The sequence below is a fragment of the Mobula birostris genome, chromosome 4, assembly GCF_030028105.1.
Source record: "Mobula birostris isolate sMobBir1 chromosome 4, sMobBir1.hap1, whole genome shotgun sequence".
NCBI lineage: Eukaryota > Metazoa > Chordata > Chondrichthyes > Myliobatiformes > Myliobatidae > Mobula > Mobula birostris.
This window is the reverse complement of record NC_092373.1, coordinates 209,084,866-209,095,715: the sequence shown is the minus strand read 5'-3', so window position 1 is coordinate 209,095,715 and position 10,850 is coordinate 209,084,866. Positions and strand designations below refer to the sequence as shown.

Sequence of the window (10,850 nt, the reverse complement as noted above, 5' to 3'; positions counted from 1 at the left end):
TTTTCAACTTCCTATACTCACTCTTCCTTGCTATGTCATTGGTAAGGATGTGCACCAGGACATCTGGCTGGTCACCCTCCCACTTCAGAATGTCATGCAATCGATCAGAGACATCCTTGACCCTGGCACCCGGGAGGCAACAAACCATCCTGGATTCTCTGTCATGACCACAGAACCTCCTATCTGTATCTCTAACTATCGAGTCCCCTATCACTACCACTCTTCTCTTTTTCCACCCTCCCTTCTGCACTGCAGAACCAGATTCAGTGCCAGAGATCCGACTACTGCAGCTTGTCCCAGGTAAGTCATCCCCCCACCCCAACAGTATCCAATGCGGTATACTTGTTGAGGGGAATGGCCACAGGGGTACCTTGCTCTGCCTGCCCTTTCCTCTTCCCTCACTTGAAAGTGACCCAATTTCCTGTGCTTGCTCCTTTGGCGTAACTACCTCCCTGTGGCTACTAGCTATAATCTCCTCATTCTCCGGAATGATCCAGAGGTCATCCAGCTCCTTAATGTGGTTTGTTAGGAGCTGCAGCTGGATGCACTTCTTGCAGGTGTCGTTGTCTTCCTGACTTCCCACATCCTGCAAGAGGAGCATTCCAACATCCTGCCTGGCATTCTCTCTACTCTAAACAATCTGGACAAAAAACTTACTGGAACCTACCCTGGCCTCTGCCTGTTGAGCCTAAGCCATCCCACTCTGCTCCCTCTCACTCCGCTGCCCGCTGTATATGGTGGTCTGTTTTTAAACCTTGGCGTGCTACATCATGTGCCTGCACTGTGCAGACCATTCTCCTCGAGCAGTGTTTTAAAAAAAGACTTTTTCTACCCGATTTCTTCACTCCATTTCATCCCAAATAAATTGATTCCTAAGCTCCGGAACCTGGGCCTTAGCACTCAGATCTGCAGCTGGATCTTCAACTTCCTCACAGACAGGACCCAGGCTGTAAAAATAGGGGACAAACTCTCCTCTTCACTTGCTCTGAGCACCGATGCCCCACAAGGCTGTGTACTCAGCGCCCTGCTGTACTCACTGTACACCCATGATTGTGTAGCCAAGTTTCCATCAAACTCAATACATAAGTTTGCTGATGACACAACAATTGTAGGCTGTATCTCCGGTAATGATGAGTTTGAGTACAGAGATGAAATTAAGATCCTGGTGGAATGGTGCGAAGACAATAACCAATCCCTTAACATAAGCAAGACAAAGGAATTGGTTGTTGACTTTTGAAGGAGTAGCGGACCACATGACCCAATTTACATCGGTGGTGCGCAAGTGGAACAGGTCAAAAGCTTTGAAGTTCCTCTGGGTCAATATCACAAATGACCTAACTTGGCCCAACCAAGCAGTGTCCACTGCCAAGAAAGCCCCCCAGCGCCTTTACTTCCGGAGAAAACTAAAGAAATTTGTCCTGTCCCCTAAAACCCTTTGTATTTTTTTATGGATGCACCATAGAAAGCATTCTTCTAGGGTGCATCACAACCTGGTATGGAAGTTGTCCTGTCCAAGACCGGAAGAATGCTGCAGAAAATCGTGAACATGGCGCAACATGTCACACAAACCAATCTTCCGTCCTTGGACTCATTTTACACCGCACGCTGTCGGAGCAGTGCTGCCAGGATAATCAAGGACACGACCCACCCAGCCAACACACTTTTCGTCCCTCTTCCCTCCGGGAGAAAGCTCAGGAACTTGAAGACTCGTATGGCCAGATTTGGGAACAGTTTCTTTCCAGCTGTGATAAGACTGCTGAACAGATCCTGACCCAGATCTAGGCCGTACCCTCCAACTATCTGGACCTGCCTCTCGGATTTTTTTGCACTACCTTACTTTCCATTTTTCTATTTTCTATGTATGATTTATAATTTAAATTTTTAATATTTTTAATATTTACTATCGATTTGTAATCCAGGGAGCAGAAAGCGCAAAATCAAATATCGCTGTGATGATTGTACGTTCTAGTATCAATTGTTTAGCGACAATAAAGTATAAAGTATTTTGTCAACCAACAGAAGTGTTTCATTCTTAATACGTTTCTTCAAACCAATAGAATAAGAAATAATCTGTCCGCGGATATAAGCTTTAAAGGTGTCCCATACTGTCCCGTTGGTGATTTCTTCCGCAATATTAGTTGAAAAGAAGAAATCAATCTGTTCCTTCATAAGCTTAACAAAATCTAATAGTAGAAGTATCCATTAACTGGATAGAAAGTTTCATTGGAGCATGATCAGAAATGGCGATAATGTCATAATTGCAGTCAATTACAGATGGAATTAAACGAGAGTCAATAAAAATGTAGTCAATTCAAGAATAAGAATGATAAATCTGTGAGAAGAATGAAAACTCTTTATCCTTAGGGTATAGAAATCTCCAAATTTCTGAAATTCCAGAGTCAATCATAGAAGAGTTAATAAGAGCAGCCGACTTATTCGGTAAAGCTTGACTAGATATGGATCTATCCACCAGGGGATTTAAACAGCAATTAAAATCACCCCCCATTGTCAACGTATACTCGTTTAAATTAGGAAAAGAAGTGAATAAATGCTTAAAAATTCGGGATCATCCGCATTTGGAGCATAAACATTAACCATAGCAATTTTTTATTAAAAAGTAACCAAGTAATTAACAAAAATCTACCACTAGGATCTGAAATAATGTCTTGATGAGTAAATGTAATTGAGGAATCTATAAAAATTGAAACTCCTTTCACTTTGGCTTGGGAGTTCGATTGGTACTCTATCCTTCCAAAATCTAAAGAAACGATTATCCTCTTTCCTCACATGAGTTTCTTGTGCAAAAATAATGTGAGCATTCCATCTTTAGAAAACTTTAAAAATCTTTTTCCGTTTTATAGGATGGTTTAAACCATTTGTATTCCAAGAGACAAAATTAATAATCAGAGCCATAATTTAATGTTAACCCTTTGTTATATAAAGAGTTAAGTAAAATGTAAATTCATGAAATCAGAAGAAGAAAAAATATACAGAGCGGAACCGGAAATCACGACACTGCAGACATCATTGTAGTACTCAATTAGCCCAATAGAAAAAATTAATAAAGATAGGAAAGACTCCCCCCCCCGCCCTCCAGCCCTGAAATCCCAAAACTAAGCCAAAGAAAGCTAGAAAAAGAATTAAGAACTAATACTAAATCTAACCCCATTTCTCCAGAAGGCAATTCCAAAGATATGTTAAAAAGAATCACCCCACGAAATCCAAAAAAAAATTAAACACTGTACTATAATAATCTACATACTATGATTTCTAAAATGAATGAAAAAAAGCACCGATGCATATTATTAATTAATTACAAATATAAATAATTGAAAATGGCACTTCAAAAAAAGAAAGGAATTATGGGAAGAAGGAATGTGAGAAAATGGCGAAGTCAAAAAGAACAAAAGATATTATGAGAAAACGGAAACAGACGCCATCTTAATTATACGAAGCCAAAAATAGAGAAAATGTTCCTCCATACAGTACAAATTTACCATGAAATTGTTGATGACAATGTCAGAAATCAAATAATTAAAAATTAATAAATTAAAGAAAAGTAACATCCGCAGGAAAAATGAACTTTAATTGAGATGTGAAAAATACCTACACTACTAACTGAAGACAAAAGTCTAGAACTTATAAAAGATCTTCTTCATACAATGATTAAAGGCTTTAAAAAAAAAGCACCTAAACACAGAGCCGAAGATGCGAGCGCTAAACATTAATTGAAGCAAGGTATCTGTAGCAGTTGAATAGTGCTCATCCAAAAAACTTCGAGCCGCGCTTGTGGAATGGTAGACACAGCGTGATCCGTCCGAACGAGAACTTCTTAAATGTGCAGGATACAATAGGGCTGGTTTGAGATCTTTTTGGTAAAATTCCTACATCAGAGATTTAAAAGCGAGCCGCGCCTTCATCACTTAGGGACTGAAGTCTTCCACTAAACAGAACGGATATTGTCGAAATTTAATCATACCTTGCCGACGGGCAATTCGAATAAGATGCTCTTTAATGCTAACATAATGGAACCGGAGATCAACGGCCTCAGTTTAAATTCAGAGGACGGTTTCAGATGCAATGTACGGTGGGCGTGGTCGAGCAATGGAGGATTGTCGGGAAATACAGAACTAAACGCATGCTTTAAAAGTTGAGAGAAGAATTTTGCAGGTTCTCCTTCCTCGACGTCCTTGGGGATACCAATTATACGTAAGTTCTGTCTTCTAGATCGGTTTTCAAGATCAATAATCTTGGATTTAAAATGTTCCAGTTGTTTAGTTGTCAAAGATCATTTCTGATCCAAATTCTCGATTTTGAAATTTCTTTTCTGAGATTCAATGTCTAATTCAATAATTTTACTTTGATGTTGCTTAACTTCAAGCGATTTCAGAGAGTCCGTGATTGACTTTAAATCTTCTTTAAAACGTTGACGCTGTTGTTCAAATTTTTCAGTTAAACTTTGACGTTGTTCTTCAAATTTTTCATTTAAAAGATTCAACAGAATATCATAAGATAGATCTGTTTGCTTCGGTTCACCCTTTTTACCCCATTCCCGTCGGAATCCTTGCCATTTTTAGGTTCACGCACTTTAGATCTTGTACTTACTTCTTTGCTCATTTCAGGAAAAATCAGTAGTATAGAATAAATCTTCTAGTGTAGGTAAAAATAAATTAAGTAAAGGAGATCATAAGTTAAAAAAAAAAAGTAACGGTAATGGAGCGAAGCCAAAGACAACCTCACTACATGAGCACCTCCTGGAGAAATCGAGAGAGACAGGTTCTTCATTAGCCAGGGCATCAAAGGGTATGGGGAGAAGGCAGGAGAGTGGAGATGACTGGAAGAATTGGATCAGCCCATGATTGAATGGCGGAGCAGACTCGAAAGGCCAAATGGCCTACTTCTGCTCCTATATCTTATAGTCTTAATTGAGATGTTGAGTGAATCCTTTCCCACATTCAGAACAGGTGAATGTGAATTTGCTGATGTATTTTAAAGTCAGATGACTGAGTGAATTCCTTCCAACAATTTGAGCAGGTGAACAATTTCTCCCTAGTGTGAATTTGGTAGTGCCTCACAAGTTTGGATGACTGAGTGAATCCATTTCCACATTCAGAGCAGCTGAACCGCTTCTCCCCAGTGTGAACTCGCTCATGTCCAATCAGTTGAGATTGCCAAGTGAATCCCTTCCCATATTCAGAGCAGCTGAATGGTTTCTCCGCAGTGTGAACTCGCTGATGTAGCTTCAGTCAAAATGCCTGAATGAAGCCCTTCCCACATTCAGAGCATATGAATGGCCTCTCCCCAGTGTGAAATTTCTCATGTACCTGCAGTTGAGGTGACCGAGCGAATCCCTTACCACATTCAGAGCAGATGAACAGCTTCTCCTCAGTGTGAACTCGCTGATGTGCCTTCATTTCAGCTGACTGGGTGAATCCCTTTCCACATTCCGAGCATGTGCATGGCTTCTGCCTAGTGTGAATTCGCTGGTGTCCCTGTAGTGTGGATAAGTGTGAGAATCCCATTCCACAGTCTGAGCAGATGAATGGCCTCTCCCTAGTGTGAACTCGCTGGTGTGTCTGTAGGTGAGATGACTGAGTGAATCCCTTCCCACATTCAGAGCAAGTGAACGGCTTTTCCCCAGTGTGGACTCGCTGGTGCTCCTTCAGGTGAGGTGACTGGGTGAATCCTTTCCCACATTCAGAGCATGTGAATGGCTTCTCCCCAGTGTGAATTTGCTGGTGTCTCTGTAGGTGGGATGACCGAGTGAATCCCTTCCCACAGTCTGAGCAGGTGAATGGCCTCTCCCCAGTGTGAACTCGCTGATGTAACTTCAGATCAGATGACTGGGTGAATCCTTTACCACATTCTGAGCATGTGAATGGCTTCTCCCCAGTGTGAACTTGCTGGTGTCTCTGTAGGTTGGATGAGTGAGTGAATCCCTTCCCACAGTCTGAGCAGGTGAATGGCCTCTCCCCAGTGTGAACTCGCTGATGTAACTTCAGATGAGATGACCGAGCAAATAGCTTCCCACATTCAGAGCAAGTGAATGGCCTCTCCCCAGTGTGGACTCGCTGATGCTCCTTCAGTTGAGATGAATGGGTGAATCCCTTCCCACATTGAGAGCATGTGAATGGCTTTTCCACAGTATGAACTCGCTGGTGACTCTGTAGGTGAGACTGGTAAGACTGAGTGAATCCCTTCTCACAGTCTGAGCAGGTGCATGGCCTCTCCCCAGTGTGAACTAACTGATGTTGCAGCAGGTGATTTGACAGAATGAATCCTTTCCCACAGTCTGAGCAGGTGAACGGCATTTTCTCAGTGTGAACTCGCTGGTGTTCATTCAGTTGAGATGATTGAGAGAACCCTTTCCCACATTCAGAGCAGGTGAATGGCTTCTCCCCGTGTGAACGCTGGTGTCACTGTGGCATGGTTGAGTGTGTGAATACCTTTCCACCGTCCGAGCAGGTCAATGTCCCCTCACTGGTGAATTTTCTGATATACCTTTATCATCAATAACAGAATGGCTTCCCGCTTGCAGAACAGGTGGAGCATCTCACTATGGTGTGTACTTGCTGATGTATTTTCAGACTGGATGACTGAATGGTTCCCCTCCCTCACACAGAGCAGGTGAATGGCCTCTCCCCACTGTGAACTCACTGGTGTGTCTGTGAGTGAATCTCTTCCCACACTGAGAGAAGGAGAATGATATCTCACTACGATCAATTCTCTGGCAATTCAGAAAGTCAGATGTTTGAATTCCTTGTACAATCAATGCAGTTGAAGAACTGATCTCCAGTGAACAAATGCTGGTGTGTTCTCAGCTCCCGTTTCCAGTGGATTTCACTGAGTTACAACAGAAAACTTCATTTCAGAGACAGAATACATCACCAGCTGGAATGAGATACTTCTTCATCCCCAAGGATCGACAGCAGATGTGTTGGTGTTGCAAAGAAAATATTTGGTCACTCCTTAAATATCCAGACAGAGTCAGCAAAACCAATGCGTTGTTATGGTTGTGATTCCCGTACACAAGTGTTCTGCCATTTCAAACCTGTAAAAATATTTGCAAAAGACATCAATGGGTGAAGGACAATATTTCAGGAGAGATTTTAGTCTGTGGTGAGAACATAAGAACATAAGAAATAGGAGGAGTCGGCCATCTGGCCCTTTGAGCCTGCTCCACCATTGAATAAGATCATGGCCAATCTGACCATGGACTCATCTCCACCAACCTGCCTTCTCCCCATAATCCTTAATTCCCCTACTATTTCAACATGTATCCAAATTTGTCTCAAATATGTTTGCTGAGGTAGCCTTCACTGCTTCATCAGGCAGAGAAATCCAGAGATTCATGACCCTATGGGAAAAGCAGTTCATCCTCATTTCCATCCCAATTTACCCCGAACTTTGAGGCAATGTCCTCTAGTTCTCATCTCATCTACCAGTGGAAACAATTTTCCTGCCTCTATCTTATCTATTCCTTTCAAAATTGTAGATGTTTTTATATGATCTTCTCTGAATATGAGCTCTGGCATCACAATTTTACCTATTTCAACTCAAGTTGTGGGAACTCAACTTGAAATATACCCCAGGCTGCTGTGGGAAGTGTGGGAGGAAATTGCTGAGCCTCTGGTGATGATCTTCGCAGATCAAAAGGGAGAGGAAAAGTGCCACAGGATTAGAAGAGATTGTTCCCTTTTCAAGAAAGGGAGTAGAGTTAATCCAGGAAATTACAGACCAGTGGTTCTTACTTCAGTGGAGGGCAAGTTGTTGGAGAAACTCCTGAGAGGCAGTATTTGTAATCATTTGGAGAAGCATAATCTGATGTAGGATAGTCAGCATGACTCTGTCTGGGGCAGATCGTGCCTTACGAACCTGATTGAAATCTTTGAGGATGTTAAAAAACACACTGATGAATGTAGAGCATTGGATGTAGTGTACATAGCTATCCTTAAGACTTTTGATAAGATTCATCAAGTGAGGCTCATTCAGAAAGTAATGAGGCAAGGATCCAAGTAGACCTTGCTTTGTGAATATAGAACTGGCTTGCCCACAGAAGCCCAAAGGTGGTTGTGGATGGTTTGTAAACTGCCTGGAGGACGGTGACCACTGGTGTTCTGCAGGGATGTGTTCTGAGACTCCTTCTCTCTGTGATTTTTGTAAATGATCTTGATGAGGAAGAAGAAGGGTGGGTTAGTAAGTTTGCTGATGACACAAAAGTTGAGGGTGTTGTGAATAGTCTGGACAGTTGTGCAGAGGCTACAGCAGGCCATCGATTGGATGCAGAACTGGCAGATGGGGATAAGTGTGCTGTGGTTTATTTCGGTACATCAAATATGAAGACAGAATACAATATTATGTTAGGACTCTTGGCAGTGTGCAGGATGAGCGAGATCTTGGGGTCCATGTCAATTTTACACTCAAAGCTGCAGCGCTGATTGACATTGTTGTGAATAAAGCCTTCATCAACCATGGAACTGAGTTCAAGAGTGGTGAGGTATTGTTACAGCTATATAAAACCTTATTTATACCCCACTTCGAGTATTGTGCTCAGTTTACTCATTACAGGAAGGATGTGGATACTATAGAAAGAGTGCAGAGGAGATTTAAAAGGATGTTGCATGGATTGGAGAATCTGCCTTACGAGAATAGGTTGAGGGACCTTTGGAGCGACAGAAGAAGAGGGGTGACCTGATAGATGTGTATAAGATGATGAAAGGCATTGATTGTGTGGATAGTCAGAGGCTTTTTCCGAGGGCTGAACTGGCAAACACGAGGGGCATAGTTTTAAGGGGCTTGGAAGTAAGGTCAAAGGGGATGTCAGAGTTAGGTTTTTCACACAGAGACTAGTAGGTGCATGGAATGCACTGCCAGCGATGATGGTAGAGGCAGATACTATAGAGATTTTGAGAGATTCTTAAATATGTACTTGGAGCTTAGAGAAACAGAGTGCAATGTGGTTGGGAAATCCGAGGCAGTTTCTAGAATAGGTTACATGGATGGCACAACATTGTGGGCCGAATGGCCTGTAATATGTTGTAGATTTCTATGTTTTTACATGCACTCATCTTCTAACAAGATACAGATCAGACATTCTGACTGACCATCAAATTCTCTGACTGTATTCCTGTCTGTATGAGAATGGGCTATTTCTGACTTCAATCAACCTATGACTTGGCTCAATTTGTCTCTGTCCTTTTGTATTATTTCAAGTTCTGGTTATGTTCCACAACACTACAAAGAGCACTTGTTACTACATGTATGATCTGGAGATTTACTCAGATACCTCCCACCAGCTGATTGACAGTTATGAACACATCGATGGCAATGCCAATGAATATAAAGTGGAGGGCAGTGGTTATTCTCATTGGAGTGCGGCATTTTTGTGATGTGAAAGCCACAAGTCACTTGTCATCGAGGCAAAGGTGTTTCATATCATTATTTACCCAGAGAGAACTAAATCTGAGGGAAGGTTTTATTTCCATACAGTACTAATTGACATTTTCACTGACTGGAAGATAAACTCTTCAACCGAGATTAACTGGGAACTATATTTTTGTTTCGAGTTCATAATCCTCGGATTTACATAGCTGGAGCTCGCAATGTTTGGGAGATACATCCACTCTCACTTCCTTCGACCATTTGGGACAACACCGGTACTATCGCCCATGGCTGCCTCTTTACCCAGAAGCCCTCGCGTAGAGAAACCTCCCTGCTCGGCATCGAAATGCGCATGCGCCGCAAAAAAGCCGGAGGCGGCGCCAGGGCCTATGATACGAGAGCTCCCTTGTGCTCGGGTATGGATCGTGGGGCTGAGAGAGAGGGTAAGAACCATGACTGTCGTGGGGTGCAGCAGCACTGTGGCTGCAAATCACAGCAATTGTCCTTCGGTCGCGTTTCGGTCATGAAATACCCGCCCGGAGCAGCTCTTACCTGCATCAGTCATTGGGAGCTTCTCGTCTACTCAGCGCATGCGCGATATTCGGGATTAGTCGCGACGACCACGCATGCGTGTTGGTTTAACCAGCAGAAAATGATCTAAAGCAACGCACAGAAAATGCTGGAGAAACTCAGGGGGGCGGACAGCAGCTATGGAGAGGAGTGAACAGGCGGCGTTTCAGACTGAGACCCTTCTTCAGGACTGGAAAGGAAGGGAGGGAGTCAGAATGTGGGGCGAGATGAGGTGATCGGTGAAAACGGGAGAGGAGGAGGAGTAAAGTCAAGAGCTGTGAAGTTGATTGGTGAAAGAGAGGGAGGGCTGGAGAATAATAGTAATAATAATAATAAATACCTTATTGTTTCCGAGTGGGAAATGCTTTCGTTACAGCAGCAATATTTAAAATCACACTTAGCAGTGTGCAGACTTTACTAAAAATAAAGTAGAGGTAATAATATACACAATAATACTGTACCAATGTGCAATAATGTATGAAACAGTATTGCAGACTCTTGAGCTATGATCTGTCGCAGAAAGATGTATTGAATTGACTTTATTTCTTACATCCTTCACATAAATGTAGAGTAAAAATGTTTACGTTACATCTCCGTCTAAATGTACAATATGCAATCATAGTAATTTGTAATAAACAGAACAGTCAATGTAACATAGAAATACTCTCAAATCAGCGTGAAGTAATCAGTCTGATTCCCGGTGGAAGAAGCTGTCCCAGGGCCTACTGGTCCTGGCTTTTATGCTGCTGTAGCATTACCCCGATGGTAGCAGCTGGAATAGATTGTGATTGTGCTGACTTGGGTGCCTAAAGATCCTGCGGACCCTTTTTACACACCTGTCTTTGTAAATTTCCTGAATCATGGGAAGTTCACATCTGCAGATGTGCTGGGCTGTCTGC

The 10,850-nt window shown here is 42.5% G+C and overlaps 1 protein-coding gene across 1 annotated transcript; it reads right to left on the bottom strand.

The window, feature by feature from the left end:
• Positions 1-3,577: 3,577 nt before the first annotated feature.
• LOC140196119 (uncharacterized) lies at positions 3,578-9,960 on the bottom strand. Its single transcript, XM_072254831.1, has 2 exons — positions 9,934-9,960; positions 3,578-7,051 (listed from the first exon to the last, which is right to left on the bottom strand). The coding sequence occupies exon 2, from the start codon at positions 6,309-6,311 to the stop codon at positions 5,247-5,249; it is 1,065 nt and encodes a 354-aa protein (XP_072110932.1). The 5' UTR covers positions 6,312-7,051; positions 9,934-9,960; the 3' UTR covers positions 3,578-5,246.
• Between the last annotated feature and the right edge of the window lie 890 nt (positions 9,961-10,850).